Source organism: Egretta garzetta, unplaced genomic scaffold (genome assembly GCF_000687185.1).
Source record: "Egretta garzetta isolate BGI_Z169 unplaced genomic scaffold, ASM68718v1 scaffold179, whole genome shotgun sequence".
In the NCBI taxonomy this organism is placed as follows: domain Eukaryota; kingdom Metazoa; phylum Chordata; class Aves; order Pelecaniformes; family Ardeidae; genus Egretta; species Egretta garzetta.
In genome coordinates this window covers 1,261,129-1,288,316 of record NW_009270001.1, presented here as the reverse complement: position 1 = coordinate 1,288,316, position 27,188 = coordinate 1,261,129, and the positions used below count along the sequence as shown (strand labels likewise).

The following is a 27,188-nucleotide window of genomic DNA, read 5'->3' as shown; positions in this document are numbered from 1 at the left end:
TGTAGGAATATTACAGAAATGGGACTTCTTTTGTTTGTGCACGCATGGAGACTCTAAATGTGACCACCCAGGCTTATTATAAACGTTATTGGATGTACAGCAAAAGTGTCCTGCCTGTGGTAACTGGTGGGCTTTGGCTACTGTTTTTTTAACCTTTTTATTATTACTGGGAAATCATTTCTTGCCTTTTTTTATTTTACTTTCTCAGGCCCCCTCTGTTCTCTGTGTCTCTCCTGAAGGGATGGAGAACTCATCGGTGGCATCGGCCTCCTCGGAGGCAGGGAGCAGCCGCTCTCAGGAGATCGAGGAGCTGGAGCGTTTCATCGACAGCTACGTCCTGGAGTACCAGGTCCAGGGGCTGCTGACGGATAAAACGGAGGGGGACGGCGAGAGTGAGAAGACACAGTCCCACATCTCACAGGTGGGCGAAGGACACGGTGTGGGGTGGGAGAGGGGCTGGGGCTTGTCGCCTGGGTTGGGGATGCATGTCCAGCTGAAGCAGCTTTTCAAGCACTGGGATGTAAAGCAGGACATAATAAAAGACTCGATTTGGGGCAACTTGCTTGTTCAGCCAGACATGAGGTCTCCAAACAGTTGGTAGAGGTCTCCTGCCAACTGGGTTTTGTTTTTCCATGGTCTCGAGGTGCATGCCCTGAAGCTTTTTGACTTCTCCAAGGTTCCCATTTATAAATGAAGGGCATTTCATTTGTAAATGACAGGTGCCTCTCTCCATCCCAAACAGCATGCTGCATCATCAGGGTGGAAAAATCCTGGAGGAATTGGGAAGAGCTGCAAGGGCTGCAGCGCAGGGTGCCCAGTAGTGAGATGTGCTCCCACCCTTATGCCCAGGGGTGTCCATGAAACAACCAAGACCAGAAGGTGAATCAAAAGCCTCAAATGCTCCCTGGAAGTGTAGGTTTTGTGGGCATTTTAATATGTGTAATAATGTGTTTGCTTGCTTCATGGTTGTTATGTCAGAGAAGGAAATTGCTGTATTTCAAAGGATGGGAATACCCAGCAAACAGAGGGATGGTTTTAGCAGGGATGTGGTTTGGTGTTATCATTAGGAATGACATGATCCTAGTTTGATTTGTTCCTAAAATGGACATTTTAGGTCCAAGACGCAGAGAAATGAAACCTCCTGAACTGTTGTTGTTCAGAGGGAAGTTGTTTGTATTCTGGTGCCACAGTGTGCTGGATGCGTGCTGAAGATGTGAACTGTGGAAGGGATAAGGAGCTCCAGTCCATGCCCTTGGGCTTGTAAGGCTGCCGTGATTCTCCATTTGTGATAGAGATGCTTTCCTACCCCTCAGAGCTCCTGGTAGGATAAAATATTTAGGTTAGAGACCACTTACATACTGGTTATGAGAACAAAATAAGATTAATAAGACTGAAGGGTCAAAAAGGTAAGGATATGGCCATCACTAGGTAGCTGAGACGTGTTTGAGCTGCTGAAGGGGTCTGCTGGTCTTTGTCTCTTTATATGAGGTGCAAGGGAGATGGATCCCGAGCAGACATCCCTGGACCACTTTGAATTAAGCCTTAACATTAGCTTGACAGCTAATGAGACTGCGTGGCAAAGCCAAGCTGGGGATACAGCGATGGGGCTTCTCCTGTGCCTTGCCCCATGCAACCCATGTGCTGGTGGTGGGGAATCACAAAAGCAAGTTGTCGCCAAGTCCAGCAGAGAGGAGCTTGCTCTCCACCCCAGGAGTAGGCCCAGGTGAACCTCATGCAGTTCAGCAAGGCCAACTGCCAGGTCCTGCACCTGGTCCGGGACAATCCCCAGTATCAGCACAGAATGGGAGATGGATCGGGTTGCATCATAAGAAGCATGGCCAGCACGCCAAGGGAGGTGATTTCCTCCTCTACTCCCAGAGACCCCACCTGGAGCACTGTGTCCAACTCTGGTGTCCCCTGTTCAAGAAAGACGTGGACCAGAGGAGGCCATGGGAATGGTCAGACACCTCTCCTATGAGGACCGGCTGAGAGGGTTGGGGTTGCTCAGCCTGAAGAAGAGAAGGCTCCAGGGAGACCTGGCTGCAGCCTTTTGGTGCTGAAAGGGGGCTTAGAAGAAAGATGGGGACAGACTTTTTACCAAGGTCTGGAACAACAGGACAAGGGGTAATGGTTTTAAACTGAAAAAGAATAGACTTAGATTGGACATAAGGGAAAAATTCTTTACTATTAGGTGGTGAGACACTGGAACATGTTGCCCAAAGAAGTTGTGGATGCCCCATCATTGGAACTGTTCAAGGTCAGGTTGGATGGGGCTCTGAGCAACCTGCTCTAATGGAAGGTGTCCCTGCCTATGGCAGGGGGTTAAGGTTCCCCTGCCTATGGCAGGGGGTTGGAACTAGATGACCTTTGAAGGTCCCTTCTGACCCAAACCATTCTGTGATTCTATATATGAAGGATCCCATTCTTACCTGATGTAAGAAGTATTATTCTGATTTTTCTGAGCTGTGCAGGTTTGCTGGAGCTGAGGATCTGATCCAGAGCTTTGGACCCTGTATATATTAGCTCAGTGTAAAGAAATTACCAATCAAAGAGACCTTTTCAAGAACAGATTTTGCTGAAGAGGTCTTTTACAAATTGAAGATCAAAGCTGTTAGAAGTGGGAGAAAATAAATTTAAAATCAAGTAACCCAAAGTGCTTTTTAGTGCATTTTTTTAACCTATGGCTGGAAAATGGCTGTGCTTGAAGCGATGCTTTGGAGGGGCTTCAGGTCAAACAGGCAAGTGCTGCTTTATTTAACATGTCAAGTTTAGAAATACTATTGAATTAGGAAAAAATGAATAGTCAAAGTTTTACAACCACTTGGCAGCCTGTCCACACCTCTGCCCATCTTCAGGACGAAAGCTGCCAATTCTCGCGGCAGCCCATGTACAATTTTTGCATTAAGATCCTTGGTTGCCACAACCAAATCCATCTTCCAGTTGTAGAAATGGGATTTTAACTTCCCTCCGTCGTCTACCCTGAAAAACAGGAGCAGCTGGGGGTTTTCTATGACAGTGCTAGGGGTGCTGCCTGTAAAGATGGTCAGGTTTTATTTTAAAAGAAAAATGAATAATAATGACATATCTGAACATTGAACCCTTTAAGTAGGCCCCTTTCAGTGGCATCTCAAATTAAGCAGCTAAATGTGGTTGTACCCCAGACTATTGGTATCTACATGGAATTAGGATTTCTATGTGAAGCTCCAGCAAAATGCAGTATTTCATATTTTTAGGGCTGTATATGGGACAAGAAGTGAGGACGGGCTTTTACATAGGTCACCTGCTTTTATCGAGCCATGTCTTAAGGGATCTGTTAGGAAGAAAATACCTGCTGTCTCCCAAAGATATTTTATTTTCCCACATCATACCCCAAATTTGTATAAGAAATAACCAGGAATTTTTATTTCTGGCCTTCTCGATCGCTTCTTCTCAAAGCAAGCAATAAGCACTCACATATCCTGCAGCTTGCTGGAGTAACCCTGGTGGAAGCCACCCTGATTGAAGATGACATGTTTCCTCTTAATGAGACCTGGAGGAAAAAGCATGGGGTTATGGTGAAGGCACTGGACTGAGACCAGGAAAATTGGTTTTAACTGCAACGTTCTGCTGGCAACTTAATCTTTAACTTTGGGCAAGTTACTTAATCTCTCTGCGGTTCGTTTCCTTGTGGCTGTACTAATGTTTTTCCTGCCTGAGAGGATAATCAGAGGATAAATCTGCTCACCCATGTGTGTGAGCTGCTCGGATGGTACCGCACCCCTGGATAAGTGTTCTCCGTGCTGGGGGAAGGAAGGAAAGGTGCGTTGTATGCTCCTCCATCCTCCACACCACTCGCAGTCTAGAGAATCCCGGAATGTGGACATGGCCATCATGGGGGTGTCTTCAGCCTTGCTCCCACCAGAAAAAAAGGGGAAAGTCAGAGGGAAAATGCAATTTTCTTTCGGCTCTGGACATAATAGTGGGTGAGCTGTACCTTGAGAGAACTTTCCAGGCATGTGGTTGCACTCAGAGTTGTTAAATTAGATATGCATAGGTCTAGCAGAAGGCTCTCAAGTGTGATACCATCATGAGCTTCTCCTGGTAGGTCAGCAGAGGTGGCAGGAGAGCAATGGGCAGCTCGTTAAAGAGATCATTAGAGGCAAGGCTGATGTTTCTCATCTGGTTGAGCTAGCATGGGCTATCCGATGAGGGCAGAGCTGTGCAGGGATGGTGAGCTGTTCTAGTGGTGGCTCTTCCTCTTATTTGTGGGCTCATCCTTGTCAAGAAGCTCTCAGGTAGTTGCTGTTTGTACTGAGTTGAATTTTCATTTTTCTTGGCACATCAACCTTGGTGGTGGCATCCAAGCGGTGTCTCTGGAGCAGCCAAGTCCTTCCAGGATGAACGATCTCAGAAATGGAACTGGTCACCAAGGTTCAGTCTCAATTTTGCAGGGGGGCAAAAAATTACTTTAGGCTTAAGCAGCATCTTTTATGTTTGTTTGCTTGATTTACTTTTTTTTTAGGTTTTTTTTTTCCCCTAGTATCATGCAACCCTTCATATCTTTGGGGAGGAAAACCCCCCAAATGACCCCAAATTGAATTATTTTAGTGGAGGCACCTTGCTGTCAAACCCTGGGGGAAACAGCAGGTCATATTGAGAGCTGCTCGCCTCTGCCATGGGCTCTGCTGTCCTGCTGACCTCCTGCTATGGCCAGGACGTCCCTTGATGCCCATGTCCTTCACAGGGGGATGAAGCTGGTGTGACAGCAGGGCTGCCGTCCAGGCTGCACGTCACAGCTGCGGCTCATGGCAGTGGCCAAACCTGCAGCTTTGAGCTCTGTTTTCTGTTTTGTTTAAAATAAAACCAGAGGGTGTTGGCAGCTCAGGACTCATATCTGTCCCTGAAGCAAACAGAGTTGGAAAAAGCAGAAAATTCCCAACTTCCATGGAAGACTCCATGGAAAAGAAAAATCAAGTCAAGCTGTCCTGGTGTGTACCAGGCACCTGAAATACCAAACACTGTTGGAGTCTGCAAGGAAATACTGGGAATGGTTTTTATTGCAAAGCATCATTTCAAGTGCCTTCCTGCAACTGTTCCTGCATCTCCCCTCTGCTCACCGTTGGCGGGTGGAGCGTTTCCAAGCCAAAGCCTTTGGGATCATCCTCAAAAAGGCAGGGGGCCACACGCATGCAGCGATGCCCGCGGCCGGACGGTGTTTGCTGTGTGCTGTGGACTGACACAGCAGTTTTTCCCAGCCCGGCTATTATTTTACACAATCCCTTTTTTTATCCCTTTTACAGTGGACGGCGGATTGTAGCGAGCAGCTTGATGGCAGCTGTTCCCCATCCCGAGGGAAGGGCTCGTCGTCTCATGAACGTTGGAGTCTGCAAGGAAATACTGGGAATGGTTTTTATTGCAAAGCATCATTTCAAGTGCCTTCCTGCAACTGTTCCTGCATCTCCCCTCTGCTCACCGTTGGCGGGTGGAGCGTTTCCAAGCCAAAGCCTTTGGGATCATCCTCAAAAAGGCAGGGGGCCACACGCATGCAGCGATGCCCGCGGCCGGACGGTGTTTGCTGTGTGCTGTGGACTGACACAGCAGTTTTTCCCAGCCCGGCTATTATTTTACACAATCCCTTTTTTTATCCCTTTTACAGTGGACGGCGGATTGTAGCGAACAGCTTGATGGCAGCTGTTCCCCATCCCGAGGGAAGGGCTCGTCGTCTCATGAACACAATCAGGTAGGGGTTTTGTTATAGCTCTTCCTCACCAAACCTTTGCTTTTGTTCATGTCCCGCCTCATCCGGGAGCGCGGAGCCTGCCCATGCCGTCAGCTTTCCCTCTCCCATGGAAGGGGAGACGCGTCCCTCTGCTCGGCATCCAAAAGCTCGCTCCCACCGAAACCATGGGAGATGGGCAACATCCCGATGTGCGGATGGATGCTTTGACGAGGAGCTTATTGCTCTGTAATAAAGGGGAAAATACATGGAGTGTCCCATTTATTCCTGAAGAGCTTCTTATTGCCACCTGTGCAAGGGACCTATCTGGAGCATCAAAGCTGACTTGGAAGTATGAGGTGTAGCTGCGCCGAGGGATCTTGGTGTGGCTGTGCTTCTTGGTTATGTGCTACAGCACAAGGATGGTGTTGCAGGGAGGAGGATTAAATAGCTGAGAGGATGAACTGGGAGAAGAAGTAAAACTGCATGCGCTGAGAGCCTGCGTTGGGTTTGCAATGACAGAAGCCAGGTGTTGAGTCAGTTTTGGTGGTTGTGCACGGTGTGAACATCAGTGAAGAGAATTTACCAAGCGCTGCTGGCATTGCTGGAGGTGGCTTTCTCTCCTCCGTGTGAGCACCGTCACGGGAGGGGTTTGGGTAGGGTGGAAGCATGGGTTTGACCACTGTCACGTGGTTGAGGAGCTGCTGTGCTACCCTGAGACCATCAGCCCTGTAAAAGCAAAGTAACGTTCACCCAAGGTTCGCCCATGAGCCCAAGTTGGCTGCAGGAAAGGGTGAAGCGGTATTTGCAGTTACTGTGGCTGGTGGATGTCCCACCTGGAGAAGGGGCTTCAGGCTGGTGGGTTTGGTGCCCTTGCCCTGCTTGATGTCCTCCAGTCTTCAGTCCCATTGCTGTGGCTGATGGATGTCCCACCTGGAGAAGGGGCTTCAGGCTGGTGGGTTTGGTGCCCTTGCCCTGCTTGATGTCCTCCAGTCTTCAGTCCCATTGCTGTGGCTGATGGATGTCCCACCTGGAGAAGGGGCTTCAGGCTGGTGGGTTTGGTGCCCTTGCCCTGCTTGATGTCCTCCAGTCTTCAGTCCCATTGCTGTGGCTGATGGATGTCCCACCTGGAGAAGGGGCTTCAGGCTGGTGGGTTTGGTGCCCTTGCCCTGCTTGATGTCCTCCAGTCTTCAGTCCCATTGCTGTGGCTGATGGATGTCCCACCTGGAGAAGGGGCTTCAGGCTGGTGGGTTTGGTGCCCTTGCCCTGCTTGATGTCCTCCAGTCTTCAGTCCCATTGCTGTGGCTGATGGATGTCCCACCTGGAGAAAGGGCTTCAGGCTGGTGGTTTTGGTGCTCTTGCCCTGCTTGATGTCCTCCAGGCTTGAGTCCCACATGTGGGATCCGTGAGAAGAAGCCTGGTAGCCCCTTGCAGGGTGGTACAAGAGGACGTGCTGGTCTAAGCACTGTGTATTACAGGTCCCGCATCCCGTTTTGGACACAGCTTCTTCCCACTCAGAGCCATGCTGGAAGCTGCTTGGCTGTGGGATGGGGGCTCATGCCTCCCCTTCCTGCCATGTGCCTGGATGCAAGGATGCTTGGGGCACCTACACAAACACCTGCACACAACAAAGACAAGATCTTGTTGTGTAGGAACGTGCGTGCTGTACAGAGGCGCTGCTTCAGATGAGCCTCTGAAGGTGCCAGACGGAATTGTGGATTTAATTTATTATAGCTTTGATCTGCTCCAAAATGTTCGGCAGCAAACCCTTGCCCGGGCTCCCTCCCAGCATCACAGCCGGCTGCTTGAAATTCAGCTGGGAGGCTGGCTGTTTCCGTTGAGCCTCCTTAGGTTGGTTGGGGCGTGAGCAGGACCCAGGTGTTTCCCCTGGGGAAGAAGGTCCCCGGCTCTTCACCCCAGGGCTCAGCTGGTGCACCAGTCTCTGCTGGGTACCACGGGAGGATGCGGGAGTCACGCATGAGTGATGCTTTCCTGACTCCAATCAGTGCAGCCCTGACATCTTCCACCTCCCTTGTGCCGCGCTTTCCTTTGTTTCAACTTGTGTGGTTTTTTATTATTGGCTTTTTTTGTTTGTTTTTTTTTTTTTTTTTCCTGAGCATTAAACCTATTTGATCTCCTCCAGCACGGAGCTTGTTTTCTATATACAAATAACATTCACTGATGCCCAAGCTGTTTTCCCTGCGTTTGGGCTCTCTCCCAGCCTGCAGCAGAGCTAATAATTATCTCTCTCCATGTTAGGCTTCCTTTAACAGCAAGTAACAAATTTTCCTTGGCACCGAAGAGGAGCTGCAAGCTATTGTTCTTCTGTCCAGGCAAGCGTTTCTCTTGCTGTTACTGATATACAAGTGAAACGCTGCTGGTGAGGGCTAGGGTCAGTTTATTACAATTTCTGGCTCTTGGTTTTTCACTAGTAGCTTTAAACATTAAAAAAATAAATAAATAAAAATTAATAAGGTGTTTGTCTTGAATGTAAATTATCACTGACTCTTCAAACCTGCTAAGAAAACAGCTGGCTAATTATTTCCCAAGAGATGTTAAGGGGTGGTTTTTTTGTTGCAATTTTTAATGGATTTTTGAGGGGTTTGGTTGGAAAATGGAATTTCTGGTTTTCCTGTTTTATTTCCAGCTGAGATTTCTGCATGGCTGGCTGTGCAATATGCACCAGTCTTAGCTGAAAAACGCTTGAATCTGAGATTTCTGCTGGCTTCAGCTACTGTGAAAATGTGGGTTACGTATCGGTGACCATGATATGCCTCACGCAGTTCTAACCTGACGATCAAAAAGGGCATTTGTATGGAAACCCAGGTTAGTCCTGGAAATATATTCAGCATCTGGTTCCTTTTCTGTGAAGGCAGAGTAGTCCAGGGCCACTTTTTCAAAGTAATTGGCTTCCTAAAGGTTATAGGGGAGCCTAGAGTGAAGCTGAGTTTTCCATGCCTGAAAATCCCCTGCTGCATCCCTAAGTACCTGATGCCTTTGAAATTCTTGTCTCTAGGATCCAGCAAGGTTAAGGCAAATAAAAGAAATATTTTTGTGTGTATATAGGTGTAGTATGTATTTATATAGACATTTAGGTATAATATCTGTGTATATAAGCATCCCCAGGATGTTGGGTAAGCATGGGGCTGAGAGCAATTCCTGGATAATGTGCAATGTAGGGGTAATAATAAGGTGTCTTGATGCAACCTGCAGTCCAGGATATTCCTAAATTGCTGTTTTCCTGATGTTGTTGGGTATCTCTGGGAAAGACCACCACATACTTGCCCTGGTCTTGCACTGCTTGGTGAGATGTCTGCTACTAGCAGCTGTGGGAGATTATATGGGGGTCAGTACCCGTAGGCTGACACTTGTCCGTCCCATACAAAGCAGTGGCTTAAAAATGGAGAAAATTCCCCCTGGAAACCTTTTACTCTGGTCTTTGCAGTTCTCTGGGCAGGTGGCTGCGAGAAGGTGGTCTGCTCATGGAGGATCTCATGAGATACATTTCATGAACTCCTGGTGCGCTGAGAAAATCCTGGCCTCCCAATTACATTCAGCTCATCCGTAATTCTCCTTGTTTCCTACTGCGAACGCTTTCGTTTGCTGCATGGCATTGCCGTGCTCCGCTGAGCCCCGCTGCATTTGAGCGATACCCCCCAGAAGGTCTGCTAGCCCCGTGTGAGCCTGTGGGGTGAAGACCACTCCATTGAGGTATGCAAGATCTATCTGAGCACCGTATTGCCTCTGTAAATGAGGAAAATTTAGGTAATGGAATCATTTTAAATGTTTTTATGTTTGGATTTTTTTTTTTTTTTTTTCCTAAAAAGACCCAGTGGGAAGATTTTATATAATACTTTATTTGCATTCCCCTTGTGAGGCTGTTGCAAGTAGGAAGCTCTTTGATATGTTTCTGAGAGCAATTCATTAAGTAAAAGACTTCTGGTATGGTATGTATTTAGAGAGCCAGCAGAGCTCTTGGTACATGAAAGGCCTGGCAGCAGCTCCATCCCAGGCTCCCCTTATGCAAAGGGCATTAACAAAAACCAGAGCAACTCTGTGGGTTTGTCCCATTTCTCCAGGCGGTGGGAGAGGGAGAGCTGAAAATCCTCCTTCCTGGCCAAGTCCATCCCTTTCCCCATGGTGACTGGCTCTCACCCATCGTCACCAAGCAGAAGGATGTGTTGTTGGCAGTAAATGGGACTGCAGTTTATTTTACTGCTTATTTGCATGTGTGTCCATCTCCCACCAGGTGCAGCAGGGACTTATTGCATGATTGGGGACCTCAGAGGCTTCTCAGGTTGATGGCCATGTTGCCTATCTACTGAGCAGTGAAGGAGCAGGCAGGATGTGTGGGTCACATCTGGATTATCCCATTCCCTGCTGGTAGCTCCCTTCTGCTGTCCTCCCCAAGGAGCTAGTGGTAGAGGAGACAACTTGGTTTGCTTTCCCATTAAGCCAGTAGAAACAGCAGCACGCCTGTGGCAGGGAGAGGTGGTGGGTTTCCACGCTTGGCCATTGGCTGGAGGTGATTAGCTGGTCAGGGTCAAGAGCATCCCAAGGGCTGTGCTATCAAGTTAACAGCATAAGATGTTGACTGTCCTGCGCTGTTCGCTAGCATGGAGAAGTAGAGGTCTTTGCAGGGACTGTGTGCCATTGTCACCGAGCCTGGCACATCCTGCCAAAGGATGCCTGAACCCAAACCCAAGCCTTGCTGATAAGGAAAGAACGAGAAATTCCCACAAAATCAAATGTGATATCATGTGAAACTTTCCCTCTGATGTCTCCATGACTCAAAAGCTGCTCGGCGCTGTGCTAGTGCCAAAACGTTTCCAGGCAGGAGATGCTTCATGCCATGTGAGCTCAGACTTCAGGCAGAGGGGACATGCAGCCAGGGGAGGTGTCTTTGACTGCTGTGCATGGGGTGGGAGCAGAGCAGATCCACTTAAACCTTTCAGGTCCCTCTTTTATGTGTGTCACCTTGAACCTCAAAACCCCCTCCGATGATGAGCACTTCACTTCCAACCATGTGAAGTCACAGCTGGAAAAGCTGCTGCGTTGCCAAAGCAAAGGCAATAGTAGGGATGGGGCGATGTGTGAAGGTTGTCTCTTGGGAAACGGCAGATTTCAATTCACGGTGGAACTTAATTTTATAGAAAGTGGAAAAAAGCAAAGGATCAGTGCAGATTTCTCTTGCAATTCCAGAGATTTTCTGTGCGGGCATCAGTGCTGCTTGACCAGGAAATTCTCCCCGATGGATGCTGCAGAGGCAGGTGGGAAGGGATGACGGTCTCGGGCAGTGGCTGTGTTGTAGGTCCAGAGTTGGACTGAGGCTCCTGCGACCAGCGCTGCCGTCACGTAAACTTCTCAAGTCGGCGGTGAAGTCGTCCACTTGCCGGCTTAAATCCTCTGACATCAGCAGGCAGTGTGTGATGCCCCAAATCCTTGGCTAACCGGATCAGCGCTGGAGAGTGGGTAGGCGCTGCTCACGAAGAGGCTGGCAGGATCTCCTGACTGAAGATGTAATTCATTTCCCCATGCTGGTAGACAGCCCCGTGCTGGTAGACAGCCTGTGTCTGGCTCTAGTTGCCCATTCTTGGGTCTGGATCTGAAGCATTGTGATTTTCCTGCTCAGCAAAACGTGAGGGATGATCCTGGGGCCAGTTTGGGGTTCTCCATCTCACCAATCCACTTGTATCATAGCCCAGGGCCAATTTGTACACTGAATTTGGTTGAGGTTGGCCACCATGCTGAAGAACTGTTGGGACAAATGGGTGCTGGCAGATGCTGCAGTCACCGTTGTGCCATTTCCAAAAGAAAAAGAGAAAGCAAAAGACTGGGAGTTACTCTGAGGCTTTGCCAGTGTTGGTGTAGCCCTGCCTGACGGAAGAAGAAATTAAATCCTTATGTGGGGTGACCTGCCCATGATCAAAGAGCAGCTCTGAGAAAACCAGTCGCTTAATGGTTTTCTGCCTGTAATTGCTGGGTGATGCTTCCTCTGTGTAGTGAATGCAGCTGCATTTAATTACGGTCGGAGAGGACTGCTGAGAAAGAAAGCAAGTCCTTTAGCTAATATATAGGTATAACTTTCTCTGGGGCTTCTGTTTGGCGTACACCTCGTGAAGCAGCACCGCCCCTCGTGAAGCAGACGCCTGCTTGAGTGTCTGAAGATCCAGGAGTGAAATGCTTCATTGCTTTGCTGCCAGATTTAGGAGAACTATTGCTGCGTATGGAGGATGGAGGAAGGTGTCTTCTAGGCCTGGTGTCACTGGTGACTACATGGGAGGTCTTGTCACCCTCAGTTTCCATTTGTGTAGAGAAGGCAGGGTGATGCCTGTCTGCCCGTTGAAAGGAGAGCTTCCCGCACTCTAGTTTCATGAAACTTGCAGTAGCTGAGTTACCTTTGAGGTCTCCATTCTTCCAGATTTGGTTGAATAGGTCAACAAGTGCCAAAGCTCTTGGCAGGCAATGGATGACATGAACCATTTCATCTAACATTTGGGCAGGGGCTTGCTGCTGGGTTTCCATGGCATGTCTGAAGTTCTCAATGCCATTCTGGGTGCTTTCAGTGCCCTTCCTCATCCTCATCCATGCATGTAAACAAGCTAGCTAACACGTCCTTGGCTAACACAGCTGTTCTGATGTTGTCCAGAGGGCCGTTTCATGGGGAGTCGAGAAGGATCTTGTAGGCTTAACCTCCTACCTCCAAGCCCATCAAGTCCTTTGGTCCTGTACTGTGGCACAGGTATAGGTAAAACATTACTTTTTATGGTGGGAGAAGAGCTCCAAGCGATGTTTGGTGTCCCTTCTGCTGTATCTTTACCAAAGCAGCGAGCAGATACCATACCAGATTGGAGAGGGCTGGGGGAGGTGGACATGGACCTGGGGAGGGAAGGAGCAGAGACAAGTGGTTGGTTTTTCTCCATCATATTTTTATAAGGGTAAGTTTTCTGGTTTTCTTATAGTTTTATGCAATGCACCGAGAAGAAAGAAGCTGGACACTTGTCCCTAATAAAATGTTTAGAGTAATCTTATATTTTTTCATAAAAGGTGCTTTTTAAATTATTGAAAAAATTGTTTTCATAGAAATAATTATTTTTCCATAGAAGAATGGGAGGGGTTGTTCTAGAATAGGTCTAGAAAAGCAGGGAGATTTTGCATTAACTACTTGGAGTCCAGTGTCAAAATTCTGCGTAACTGCAAGATTTAGCTGCAGCACATGAAAACCTCTGCTGTGAAAAAATCTCAGAAAGGACCTTTTACAAGATAGCTGTCTCCTCTTCTGACCAGGATTAAGACTCAAAGTTTGGGAGTCATTTCATAGAATCATAGAATGGTTTGGGTTGGAAGGGACCTTTAAAGGCCCCCTGCAGTGGGCAGGGACATCTTCAACCCCATCAGGTTGCTCAGAGCCCCGTCCAACCTGACGGAATGTCCCCAGGGATGATGAGGCATTCACCACCTCTGTGGGCAACCTGTCCCAGTGTCTCACCACCCTCATCATAAAACATTTCTTCTTTCTCTCCAGTCTGAATCTCCCCTCTTTTAGTTTCAAACCATCACCTCTTGTCCTATTGCTACAGGCCCTGCTAAAAAGTCCGTCCCCATCTTCCCTATGGGCCCCCTTTAAGCACTGAAAGGCTGCAATCAGGCCTCCTTGAAGCCTTCTCCGGGCTGAAAAACCCCAACTCTCTCAGCCTGGCCTCGTAGGAGAGCTGTTCCATCCCTCTGACCATTTTTGTGGTCCCTATGGCCTCCAACAGGTCCATGTCTGTCCTGTGCTGAGGACCCCAGAGCTGGACGCAGTACTCAAGGACACCCCACAGCTTGGTCTAGGGAGTTCCTTGTAGGTGCCATGCTGGAACAGTTGTTAATGCTGGGGGGTATCTCAGAGGCTCTTGTGTCCTGAGAAGTCCTTTAGCTTTTCATTGTCTTTCCTGGCCCACCTTAGGCTGTGAATGCTGTACATTGAATATTGAAATTTTTACATACAATTGAACATGAATTCCATCAAGAATCCACTGATATCTTCAGGCCACTTAGAACTAGTGGCATTGCCATGCTTGGTCTACACCTCTGCCAACACAGCCAACTTCACTCATACTTACCGTCACTGAGAGCACCCATGTAGGTGGTCACCGCATTTCCGTTCATTGCCTATGTTTTGGGGAACGTTACCTCCTTCTTCTGCAAATGGGTTTTTCAATCTTGTACTGAAGCAGCACAAAGTATTAACTCTTGAGCTGGCAAAGGGAGCAGGATTAATTAGTTCATGCCTCAAAGAGCTAGCTGTGAAGGTGAAAATTGCAGTGTAAGTGAAACATATGATTATTGCTAATTAAAATGCAAATGTTAGATTTGACAGCTAGTTTCCGAAGGAGGGTGGCTGGCAGTGTTAATGTGCACAAGCCTCACTGTTCCCAAGAGGGTGCAGAGCTTGGCCAGAAGAATTGGCATAGATGAGAGCAGCTGCTGGGGATCAGTCTCTGGAGGGAGTGATGTTTTCCTCCAAGCCTCAAAGTGTGGCTCAGAGGTCCCATCTCCTGCTGGTGAGTGAGACCATGAATGGTCGGTGGAGGAGCCCAAATAAGAGCTGGGAACAAGAGTTCAAGGGTTGTTTGGAGTGTTGGGAGATGCTAGGAGAGTCTTGGTCTTTTGAGGGCACAGCAGAGAGTAACAGGGCCAGGTGATGGGGGTTTGGGTTGGCAGGAGGCAAGGGCATGGGATGGAGAACTTTGTGCCATTACAACTGTTTGTTCAGCTTTTGTCAGTGCCGAGGACAAATCTGTTCCCGCGACATGGTGAATTAATTTAGCAAGAGCCCTGTATGGGAGACACGTAGGTGGCCATGCTGCAGGATGGAGGGTGAGCAGCGCTGCCTCTCACCGCTGCAGAGCCTTGGCTTTTTGCTGGAGTCCAGCTGCCTGTATGGGTTTGGGATGGGTTTTTTGTGGGCTTTGGGATAATGCTGGTGGAGGGGTTTTGTTGCTCGGTTGTTGTTTTTTAAGGAACGATCATTACCGGCATACTCTCGCCCGCTTCTCCAGCATCATCCATGAGGTTGGTGTGAGCTTCCCTGCTCCTGCAGAAAGGAGGTCTGCAGAAAGCACTCATTTCAGCATGGAAGGGCTTTATTAGAGGACACAAAGCCACCAGAAGATTCTGGGAGAGTTTCTGGTTGGACATACTTCTGTTCTGGGGATCGGAACCCCCGACAGTAAAGCAGCAGTAAAAAGTTGTTCATCGTTGGCAATTAGTCAGAAATTTAGGTAAAATATTGAGATTGGCTGTGCTGGTGGGTTTGAACATGAGTGTATTTAGGCCATACTCAGTTGGACTCTTTCAGCTTCGACCGAGGTTTCAACAATTTTTAGTTCAACAACTTTTAGTTTTAAAATAATTTGGTTTTAAATATAAATATTAGTAGGGTGTGATAAAGATAAGGAATGTGAACAGGGAAAAGAGCCCAGGCCATGAGCTAGGGCCAGGACACAAGCTGATTTGGTGAAAGGCTCCCCGTGATATTTATCTAACTGGTTCATACCGTATCCGCTGGCTTGTCTCAGTGAGTTTGAATGTTGATCCATGATGGTACCAATCTCCCTGTTTCTCACACGGGTTTTATTGTGGCCAGCTGCATTTCTGGAATTTGCATAACCTAAGGTTGTCTGCAGGCAACCACAACCAAAAGTTGGGGCAACTGAATACAGCCGAATGGTGACGTTTCTTTTCAGTGTGCCTCTTAAAGCAAAGAGAAGTTCATATGCTGACTTAGACCCATTGGAGCATTTTTCGTACGTGGATGAACAAGCCGTTCAATGTGTAGGATACAGGAAATTGGTAATTAATCCTTCGAACAACTAGGTGGTGAAAGTTCATTTCTGCCGACCACCTTTTCAGTTGTTGTGCATCTTTCCCATGTCAAATGAGATATTTCTCACTTCTCAGGATGCCTGCAAGACTGGCTCTTCCCCAGGGCTTCCCAAAGTGGCCACCTGCCCGTGTTTTGCAAGTGGCATCAATGAAGTTTTTTTCCCTCCGTGCCAGTTTAACAACTCTTTTAACTTTGTGCCACTCGGTATTTCTCAGCCATTGGGAGATTTGGGTTGCAAAGGAGGGAAAAAGGTGCTTTCTTCTGTTGGTGTAACATCTTGTGGGAATAACCGCAACCTCTTAAATTTCATCTATATACAACTTGAAAAACAGTTGACCTCTCTTTTGAAGTCAGTACTGGTTTTAGGCTATAGCAACCACAGTATGTTTGAGCTTGCTTGAGACTGGCTAGGTTTCAGGATGGAGAATGTGCAGGTGGAGCAACGCAGAAACTGGTACTGGTGCATTTTCCTTCCAGTCCATCACGCTGGGTAAATACTTACATGTTTCACATGCACTAAGGTCCATGCTGGACCATGGGGTAGCATCACCTTAGGTAGCTTAGGGTCTGCTGTGCAGCTGTCTCCTTACCCCACCCAACCTAGGTGGCAGTGGTGGTGCTGGGACCTGGTCTGTGCCCCCAAATTAATGACCTGGATTTGGCTGTCATGTGCAAAGAGGAATTCACATCTTGCTCTACTGGTGAGACCTTTTGGATCTTGAAGGCCAAGGTGGCTGTGCCCTTGTCGCAGCCCATGGCAGTGTCCACAGAGACTCGGGTAGTCCTACAAGGATGTCTGAGACATGAGAAGCCCTCTTTAAGTGTCAGCTCTCACACCAGTCCTGAAACGCATGCTCCCTTTCGTATTTCCCAGATTTTCAGAGTACTTGAAAGAGTTGAATATTCTGCACTCCGTGATTTCTTGTCTTTTTCATCATCTTATGTCACTTCAAAGGTCTTTCCCAAGCCTCTGAGCAAAGCTTTTGGAGCAATTACCCTGACAATATCCACCTTTCTCCGCAAGCGCCTTGTGGGATGTTTGGGTAGATAGGGCTGGTCGAGTGAGTTATTCTGGTTTTCAGATGACTCATCTTGCCCTGAGGGCTGCCTGCCGAACAAGAAACCTGCAGGTTGCTTGACAGCAGAACAAGTGTTAGGAGAATAAAGGAGAACATTGGGGACAGCTCCTTAATAGGCAAAAGTAGTTGTTTGTGTAATATGTCTTCTGGTGAACTCCCAAGCGTTTGCAGGTATATGAGTAGCTGGATGCCAATGGTGAACTGAGCAGAGGGAAAAACTGGCTTGAGAAGTTGATTTGGGCTTGGGAGGGGAATTAAGGATATATAAGCAGTTTTAGAGGATGTGGCGTTGCTGAATATGCATAATTAATCCTCATGAAGATAGAAGAGATAAGTATTATTTTTTTCCCATGCATGAGCTAGAGCACTAGAGCCAAATCTCTTCACTGAAGCTTCCCACAATGTCATCCCTTTGCAGTCTGCAAATAGAACATGTTAAAGGACTCCAAGAAGGCCCCATGCATGGGCATGGTTTTGTAGGTGCTTGCACGTTTGGTCTGGGAGCTGGAGCTCTCCTGGCTCACCAGGTCAGTGTTTTTTGTGGGTGCGGGATGGCGTTGCCTGTGACTAAAGCAAGTTGTTTGTTGTTTCCAGGAAGAGTGGGATCACAGCAGCAGTGGGAACGCAGGATCCCGGTCAGGGTCAGGCTCCAGGCGTGGGTCTGGATCCAGGTCTGGCAGCCACGGGAGAAGCAGCCAGTTCAGGCAATTGACCAAGGTATACCTGGTGGCGATGAGCTGACGTCATGTCCTTTGCTTGCCGTTTATCAGAGGCAGCCTCCTAACAACGTGTTTTGTGTGTGTGCCTACACGTAGGGTGTGAGTGCATGTCTGTTACGAAGGACACCTCTGAGACCTGCTTAATTCCTGCATAATGTGTGACCTGGCTGCTGAGGGCTGTGGCTGTTCTTCAGCCTTAAGATGCCTGTTGAGGTGTGCCGAGTGCTCAATACTGGGAAAGCTAGCTTAGTGCAAAGGAAATTAGGTTTTTTTCTTTATTTGAAGTCTCGGAGTATTTTAATTTTGGAAAATCAAGAGATGTCTGTAATTATTTTTTGGCAAGTCTTCATTAGAAGTTGCTATATGAGTGGACAACATGTAGATGGTGTTAAATGATGACCTTGAGACCAGCAGCTTTCCATAGGAGCAATCAACAGGGCTATATGGGGAGTTACCTTCCTGCCCTGCAAAAGACTTTAAGAATTTGCCTTTGATTTGTTTTTAGGTCCATTCCTTCAACTCAGACCAGGGACCTCTTCTGTGTGTTTCAGTCAGCCTCTGTCCTCCTCTTTCCTCTTGGAGTTGCTCTACTTCTACACACGTGAGCATTCGTTGTGCCAGAAGTGGAGGACGGCCTCTGGGATATTTGGGGCCAGTGGTCAAAGTCCTGGTCCATTCATCCATCTTATCCATCCTGGAGAGCTTGAGGATATAGGCTGTCTTCCTGAGTCATGCTGTGGTGGGAGAGGACCTGCAGAACCGTGTTGTTGCTGGAAAGTGATGGTCCTTTCTGGCAGGAGCAAGACTCAACACATCCCTTTTTCTTTAATAATGTCTTCCTCAAAATGCCTATGTTTTTCTTATGAAAACTTGCAGTTTTCGACAAGAAAACCCTTAATCAGAGCCTTTTCAGACAGTTCAGTATCTATCTTTTTTGTTTTCTGCCAAAGTGCAGCCAGGGGTTGTAGGCAGCTGAGAAGGAGGGAAGGTGGGGGAATCTTCTCAAAGGTGGAACTGGAAAACACTTAAGAAGTAACACATGACACAGGATAATCCCTAAATTTATACCACAGACTCAGCCGACCACTTGGCTGTTCTACATTAACGCTAAGCACAGCGATGAGCTAACGCCGTTGCAGTCGTGTGATGAAGAGCATGATTTTGTATTTGTAGTGATTTGCTGGAGAATGGTAATGAGGAGCGGCGAGAGGAACCGGTGGGACGCTGAGCTGGGCTTTGAAAAGCTGCTGTGTGCATGCAAATGCTGACTTTGTGGGGAATTTGCTGAAGCTGCATGCATGGGTAAACAGTCAGAGTCCACGCAGCCGGTGGCATGGTCCGTCCCTCTGTTTTTGTGGGCAGCCACAGGGGTTGGGCGACGGTGGATGGAGATGATGTGTGCTCACAGGGGCTGGAGGACAGAGGTTGCGGACATGCATTTAAACCGTACTGGGTGTAGGATCAGCTTTATTGGATCTCTGATCATCCTGGGTATTTATGTCGTTCTCGTCAGTGTGTCTCTTAGACATCATTCCTGGTGGCTTAATTAATTTTCAGCAGTACTAACCTCTTCATGGTGAAAATTATTGTCTGAAGCTGAGGGTTGGGTCATTGGGAGCTTCAAGTTAAATCTGCTTACACTTATAATTGCAATCCTGGGGGAACTGACAGCAGGTTACTTCTTTTCTTAAATACATACAATTTATTTTTTTTTTTTGTCCCTGGACTTGAGAATTGGCTTTTTTAGAGTCTTATTATTAAGTCTTGGTACTGTGCTGTAAGCATTTTAGTAAGCACCCTGCAGCGCAGGTTTACTTGGTCAGCAAGTGCGCTCCTGCCTTGTGAGTCGAGACAGAAACCGGTTATAAAGACAGGTCACTGAAGGCCAAAAGGATGTCTCGAAATGACTGTAGTGACTCACGACTTAACGACAGGTTGCGTTATCATTTGGCCCCGGCGCCGTCTTTATGGAGTCTGCCTAATGCTTGGAGCGTCTCCGAGAGGCCATGGGGACATCGTCTAGGAGGACCAGGAGTTGCAGCCCGGTTTGGGTGGAAGCATCCGCGCGCTACCTAGAAGCTTGCACCCATCTGACCTCCTTCACCACCTGAACCGTGGCTGCAGTTTCCCCTAATTGCTGGGATTAGCGCCGGGGCTGACCTGCCTATGCTCACCGGTAGAGCACCGATGAGCCGATGTGCCGAGGAGACGCGGGGGGAGCTGGGTGGGACAGCTTGTGCTGCCTCCTCTTACACCGCAGATTAGGAGGTGTTGATGTCAAGGCTCTCCCTCCACACCCAAACAGATCTCAAGCCAAGCATTGGACGGTAATTGCTAGATGCTTTATTTCAGGGCTCTTCAGAAGCCCTGTTCCGAGCTGAATTTGGGCAACAATTTTAGGACACAACCTGTTGCATCAGGAACCCACTCTGTCTTAAATTTTTGCTATTTAATATCTTTGTTGCTGATTTGTCTCATCTTCATCGCAACTGGTTATGTGTTCCTGTTCTTCTTCCCTGAGCCCAAATACTTTACTCTTAGGAAATTCTGTTGTAGCTGGCTCATTGACAGGTACTTAAAATATCCCATGTCCTTAGGAAATGGAAAGAGAAATGCATCTGTCTGCAAGAAGAGGTATCTCTTCCTTGGGTGGTAGCTATAAAGACCTGCACATATATTTTCATTATACTGCATGAGGATGCTTCTAAGTATTTAGAAAACTCATTTCTCTTCTTGGTAGGAGAAAATTTTGCTGACATTTGCCTAAAATAAAAAGCTCTGCTTCCATAACCGATCATGAGAATTTTATATATTTGTGGTAGTTTGTGCAGAGACATGTTGACCTGCAGATCCCCAGCGGTTAAAATCATAATCCATAGACCCCTGGCAGGAGACAAAAAAGGAAAGAATGTGGCTGTATTTGGAGTATCTGGTGTCTGAATTGGTCGTTGTGCTGGGGGTGGCTGCGAAGTGTGACCACCTGTAGTGTGCACCGAGGATGCACGCCCTGCTCGTTGGGAAAAGGTTGCTCACTTTATGGGCAGATTGAAGCCTGGGACTTTGTTAAGAAATGGTCAGTTTTTAGTGTCTCGGTTGTTATTAATAATATTTGAAAATGGCAGAAATTATAGGATGGGGAATATATGGAAGCTACCTTCTCCAGCCCATCTTTCACCAGAGTGGGACCAGTTGGGCTGAAATATTTAATTAATCTGAATATGTGTAAGAAATGTTGGGGGAAAATCAGTAATAGGGGATTCCCTATTTGTAATGCATTTACGTGTCCATCCTGTATAAGTTTGAGTCAAATCTGATTTTTTGAATGGTCCTGGCAAAATCCAACCTGGTTTACTTCTTCGCCTGTAAAGGGTGGAGAGGGCAGCCCTCTTTCTGTGGGGAGGGCAAATGTAGGCTGATGACTGTAGAGGGGCTATGAAGGATGGGTGTGAGGTCTTTGCTTTAGATGCTCTTGCTTCGGGTCGCCAGTTTTGCCAAAAGCAGTTGCACAGCAAAATTCAAGAGGCTTTGCAGTTTGCTGAAGGTTTCTCATGATTCCCGCCTGATTATACCATGATGCTTTTGCTTCTCAGGGGAAGGACCCGTCACCTTGGCGTTGGTGGGACATGTACCATAGTAACCATGTGAACTCATTTGCTGGTGTTCATGGCAGAGGTGGCACGGTATAGGGTTCTGATGTTCCCTGCCTGTTGTTAGAGCAAGAAGAAGTCATGCCACCATGACTCCTTGAAGAAGCAGGACAGCTTTCCCCATCCTTATTGGTGACAGTAGGCTCTGGTAGCTGCTGCTGAAGAGTATCTCTATCCTTGGAGATGTTCAAAAGCCATCTGGATGTGGTCCTGGGCACCTGGTTGTAGGTGGCCCTGCTTGAGCAGGAGGGTCGGACCAACTGAGCTTCAGAGGTCCTTTCCCACCTCAGCTGGTCTGCGACTCTGAAGCTGGGTGTCTTCATGGCTGGCATGTCAGCCTGCCCGCTGGACCTTGGTGGGTCTTGGAGGTTGTGGATGGTGGGGTGGGAGGACAGGGCTGGAGTCAGAGCTGAGCCTACGTGTTGTCCACTCCATGCTGCCCACAGCTTTGTCTCCCCAAGGCTGAAACTGTGTCACTCCTTGCCTCCCTGGTGCGCTTTTGCAGTGGGCGAGGGGACTCTGCGTTGCAGTGAACGTGGATTCAGATGGGAGCGGAGGAGCCCATGTACAGAGCCAGGACACCTCCACAGCTGGCAGTGGGAGAGGCTGTGCCGGGCTGTGCCGTGGTCCGGATAGCGCCGTGTGCCTTCCGGCAAGTAACCGCCTTTCCCTCCCTCCTAGAATGGCAACAAGGAGAGCTCCCTTGACATGCTGGGCACGGACATCTGGGCTGCCAACACCTTCGACTCCTTCAGGTAAGCTGGTTTTAAAATGCTTTAAGAGAGAGAGGGACTGTGCCCTCTCTTTGCCTTTGCCCATATGTCTGTCCTGCTGGTGCCCAGGCACAAGTGAGTACCCTGCTGGTACCCACATCGCTGCTCCTCCTCCTCCCCATCCCCATTAAGCCCACTTAAAGCATCCTACGTGCTTAGGAGAGGCCGCTGGATGGGTTTGCAGTCCAAACATCTGAAACCGATACTGGTATCATTACTTGTAATCATCCAAGAGCTCTACAGGCAAGACTTGAGGCAGCTCTGAGCTCTGAGCTCCAGGACTTTTTTCTTCCATTAATTGGTGCGATCATGCGTTGGCTTCACAGCTGCTGAGAAGAGCTCTTTGACTGCTGCTTCACCATGGGGTGAAGTGGTGAAATATGCTTTCTGTCCAGTTTTATGCGTCTCTTTCTGTGCCTGGAGCACTGCAAGAGTCTGCAGGGGTTGAGTTCCCACCTGGGACTTGCTCCAGGCCATTGAAGCGAGCAGGTTGTGTAGAACCAGAGAGAACATCTCCATTGCATGGAACAGACCACTGCCTGTTGCGATACCCCCCGATACAGAGAGCAAGTGTAGTTAGCAAGGTGTGTGCTGCATCATGCTACATTGCACATCAAAACTACGGGTTTAGCGCAAGCTACAGGAGCTCAGCATCTCAAAAAAAACCCAGAAAAAATGAAAAGAAACACGGAACAGCGTGAAGGTTGGAGGCCTGCATCCATGTGCTCTGCAGCAGGGAGCGGTGCCTCCAGAAGTATCAGCTTTCCTCGTCTGCAGGCTCTGATGTGCCCTCTGCTCTTCAGCTCGGTGGTGTTTAATTAGTAGTGGACTTATTTTGTCTTTCCATGTTTTTCTCTCCTAGTGGTGCGACGTGGGACTTGCAACCTGAAAAACTAGATTTCACCCAATTTCACAGGAAGCTGCGAAACACCTCCAAACACCCGCTGCCTCACATAGACCGAGAAGGGTGAGTGCCCTGTGTGCAATACCGTGCTCTCCAGCAAGGTCTCTAACTTCTCCCTTGCAGAGGGAGCGCTAGCTTGGTGGCATGGCTCATGTGGAGGTCAAGGGGAAGAGGTGCTGGACCACGTTTGAGGACACCACGATCAGTCTGTCTGGCTGGTTCTGCGCTGGAGCAGAGCTGCTCGCTGTATTTTGCATTGCTTGGTAGAGTTCAAGTCTCCTGGATCCAAGTCTCCTAGATTGAAACATCTCTGAATATTGGAGGAAAGATCCTGGTTTGGTGCTGATCCCGGTTACAGTTCCCACAAGTGAAAAGGCTTAGAATCACTGAATCGTTTAGATTGGAAAAGCCCTTTAAGCTCCCCCAGCCCAACCGTTCCCCTAACCCTGCCATCCCACCACTAAACCCTGGCCCTAAGCACCTCGGCTGCCCAGCTTTTAAATCCCCCCAGGGATGGAGACTCGACTCCTTCCTATCAGTGTGATGTGTGTAGACCCAAGTGTTCATCCCGTATCTGGTAGTGATAAAATATCTGCTAGCTGTGAAAATATTAAACAGCTGCTTTTGGTGGTGACAGCCTCCAGGGGCTTCCGCGGTGGTGCTGGATTCCTCTCTGCTTGTTAGTTGGTCAAGGAAAAAAAATCAGAACGGGTCTAAAAGATGGGGTTGAGAGGGTTGCAGGTGACTTCTCATTGCCACAATGTACGTAGGGATGGGAATCCTCTCTCAAATAAGTTTTTCTGCTGACAAATTGGTTTTGACAGAGTACAGGCCAATGCCATAGGCTTCACTGGGCCTATCTTGTTTAGAAACGCTGGGCTAGCAATCCCAGCCTGGGTTCAATATCTGCAGGAGGCTCCTGTACCATATAGTGACAGGCAGAGACTCACACAACTGTGTAAAGCTATTTCCTGTGCTGTAAGTACTTACTGCAGGTATATAAACAGCAATTTTCAGAATACCTGGAACACCGCTGGATTTCTAAGTCACTGAGTGCCTTAGTCATGTTTGCTCCCATTTGTACAGCTGGGTTTGAGAAATGGGATGAAAGGCCTGCCGTAAAATAAGCTATAAAGCGCTCCCTGGTTGATGGCACCTGCCAGATGATGCTACCAGTGCCACCTGCTACGTATAGGGAGGATGCAGCAGGGTCTGCTTTATGGTCTGCCTCCGGTTCCTGGTGTATTGTCAATGCCCAGGGTGCAGACAGGTAGAGAAGGCAGTATGGAGATGAGCTATTTAATCACTCCTGAATATTACGGCTGTAAAAATGGCGTAAGAATGACTGCATCGGCAGGAAAGTTAAACAGATGCCATCAGCACGAGCGGTGCGTCTCCCAAAATACAGGCCGTATAAGTAACCTGCACTAGAACAGAGGAAGCCCAGCCAAAATCAGTTTTATTTTTTAACTTTTTAAAGCTGTGTCTCTTGTGCGTCCTTGCTGAATCTGTGCTGAGCGCGATTCAGCTTGCTGACCCTCCAAGAATCTCCACCTTCTGGCTGGGCATTTTCCCTCTTGCTTGAGTGGAGATTTTTAACATGCTAGCCACGCAATGAAAAATTTCATAGAAAAAGGGGAAAGATGCTCTTCGGAATGTGTTTTCTACACATTAAGTACTGAAGAGACCATTTAATTCTTGATCATTTGCCCCGGGGTTGGCCATGTAGTTGCATCCAGTTGATTAGGGACATGTTTTAGTGGTGGGATGGCAGGGTTAGGGTAATGGTTGGGCTTGATGATCTTAAAGGGCTTTTCCAACCTAAACAATTCTGTGATTCTGTGATTCTATGATTGAGCTCAAGTGTCTTTTGCTTGGCTGAAGCGTTTTCCTCCAGAAAGACATCTGATTTTATTTGCAGATGCTGAGTTTGGGGCTATGATGAATAATCATGGAGCAGTTAAGGAAATCCAGGGAACCGTACCTCATTTCTGACCTGAATTTGTCTGCCTTTAATTTCCAGCTTTAGCTCTTGCTGTGCTTTTGCTCTTCCAACTCAAATAACTTCTTGTAGCTGATATTTTCTCTTCGTTCCAGGTATCTCCCAAGCCCATGTATCAGTTTAGTTTTTCCTGTACTCTTAAGAAATTCCTCAACCACCTCTTTGAAATGTGACTGCCCGAGCTGCCTGTGGTCCTGTAGTTCAGGCTCAGGCTGCAGAGGAAAGCTGCCTTCATCCCCTTAATCCCTGCCTCCTCATCCCCTGCCTTTGTGCCACAGCCCAGCATTAGACGTTCACCCTGGGACAGTCCCCATCCTTTTCAGATAAGCTTTTCCTATGATACACTTGCCCGTTCCATACCTGCAACTGATATTATTTGTCCCCAGGTGTTTGACTTGGTTTTTCTCATATATGTATTAAAAAATGGGTTTTTTTTAATATGTATATTTTTTATATATATGCACACACTACATTTTTTGCCTTTGTAAGTCAAAATCACTATTGCATCTATGAGCAGAAGTCAATTGTTGAACACCTCTGATTTCCCATAAATCAATTAAGAGTGTTAATTAAATTAAGTGTTTCCATTCAGCTTGCTGGTTTTTGAGCCTGATACTTTAGCCTGTGACATTTTTCTGGATTTTTTTCCCCCATTTGCTGCAATTCCACCAACATCTTTCATTCTCTGACTTCTAGGCACTGATTACCTATGTCTGCTGCTGTCAAAGTTGCTGTCTAATACATGTTATTTAACAATACCTTGGCACTAAGTGACCAAAAAATACATTATCACTCTTGCATAATAAAAATGATCACCTCAATTGCTTATAAATGCCGAAGGATGATATTTATTGACCATTTTTGCTTCTTCTCTATCATTACAAACTCTCCGCATCCAGCTAGTAATTATCTGTGGATTGGGGTTTTTTTTTTCCTTTCTTGATACAAGGGAGTCCTTCAACTGCCAGCTCTGTGTTTGGTTTGTCAGTGCTTGGCTTCTCACCCCCATTTTTTTGCATTTCAAATTGTGTGTTTGTATTTATATCGATTGCTGTTTGCTGTCTGAGATGTATGTTTGTGCTTGTTCGCCGACACCTTTCTCAGCAGGGAAACAGGAGCTCCTGTGGAGACCAAAAAATGAGCCGTGCTTCAGAGGAAACATTTTTCATTACACTTTTGTGTCCCCATTTTTATTTTTATTTTTTTTTCCATGCAGGCTGTGCTTTTGGTTTTGCTTGGTCTGGGAATTGAATCACCCAACACTACTGCTCAGCACTGCCTTTGGGTTTCTCACTGCCACTAGTACCAAAAGCATTTGAATGCTGTGGAGGATGGTGCAGGTGGAGAGGTCTGGGGAAAGCATTTAATTTTGTATTAATGGCTTTACGCCCACGTGGGAGTGTTTTGGAGGCACAGCTTACTCACTTCAGAGAGCCTCTTTGTTTTCATGAGGGTCCTTCGCAGTAAGAACTAATCTTTCCCGCGTGCCGTAGTAGAAAATTAACTTTGGTTCCAGCGAGGTTTCACTTGCTTTTGGTTTTGTTTTCTTTCTGCCACAGGCTTGGAAAAGGGAAATACGAGGACGGTGACGGCATCAACTTGAACGACATAGAGAAAGTCCTTCCAGTGTGGCAGGTAGGTGATGAGGACATCTCATCGGTGGAGACCAGCAGCTCCCTGCCTTACCTTTCCTTAGGAAATCCTCCACAGAAGTGGGAAAGCGTGGGCTGGATGCTCTGAGCTACGGTCCTTTAGGGTTTGTGATGGAGCCTTGCAGTGAACCTTAGTGCCGGGCAAGGGCAGTTACCCTTAGACTTCATTGAGAGGTGAAATATTGAGGACAGTATATGTATACATACATATATACATATATATATATATATATACACGTACATGGCCACAGGGCTCATATATTTTAGGAAAGGAGGTTCTGAAAAGCACCAAGCCTCCTGCCAGCTCCAAAATAAATTGCTGCCAGGAAGCCATCAGTGACGGTGGGCTGACCCAGATGATTCCCCTATGGGGTGCACATATGTTTATATGCAATGGTCATCTACTTGTACATTTTCTCCCGCCTGTGTCTTCTCCAGATCTATCTCTACATCCCGTTTTTGGTAGTTCTGGTTAAATTACTTTTGATGGTCGGATGTTGGGGAATGGCAGGATGAGGCCCTCAGTTAAAAAACCCCTTTGAACAGGTCAATTTATCAGCATCATATAATTTTTCACTTTCCAGAGCCCTAGTTATCAAAGGAGCTGAGCTGTCCTGGGCTAGGCAAGTTTCTGAGGATGCTCAGCATGTTTTTGCTGAAGTCTCCTCTTTGCCTCCAGAGGGAAGGACGGAGACATTTCATGTGCTGTGGTAGCCTTTTCAGTGTTGAGCAGAGAGCTCACCGGGCTTCTTGCTCATGCATCATGTGAGGAAAAGCCTTGGTCATCCTGCAAACCATGTGATGCTCTTACTATTTCTTTTGGGTGAGCTAGTTGGCACTAAATAC

General features: G+C 47.6%; 1 protein-coding gene across 1 annotated transcript in view; it reads left to right on the top strand.

Moving 5' to 3' along the window:
* The first annotated feature begins 213 nt into the window (after positions 1 to 213).
* The window catches only part of CTIF (cap binding complex dependent translation initiation factor), a 126,397-nt gene continuing 99,422 nt past the window's right edge, over positions 214 to 27,188 (top strand). Inside the window, 5 exon segments of the mRNA XM_009647710.2 lie at positions 214 to 421; positions 5,280 to 5,337; positions 21,679 to 21,766; positions 22,647 to 22,751; positions 26,250 to 26,325. Of these exon segments, the coding sequence (XP_009646005.1) occupies positions 242 to 421; positions 5,280 to 5,337; positions 21,679 to 21,766; positions 22,647 to 22,751; positions 26,250 to 26,325 (507 nt within the window). The 5' untranslated portion in view covers positions 214 to 241.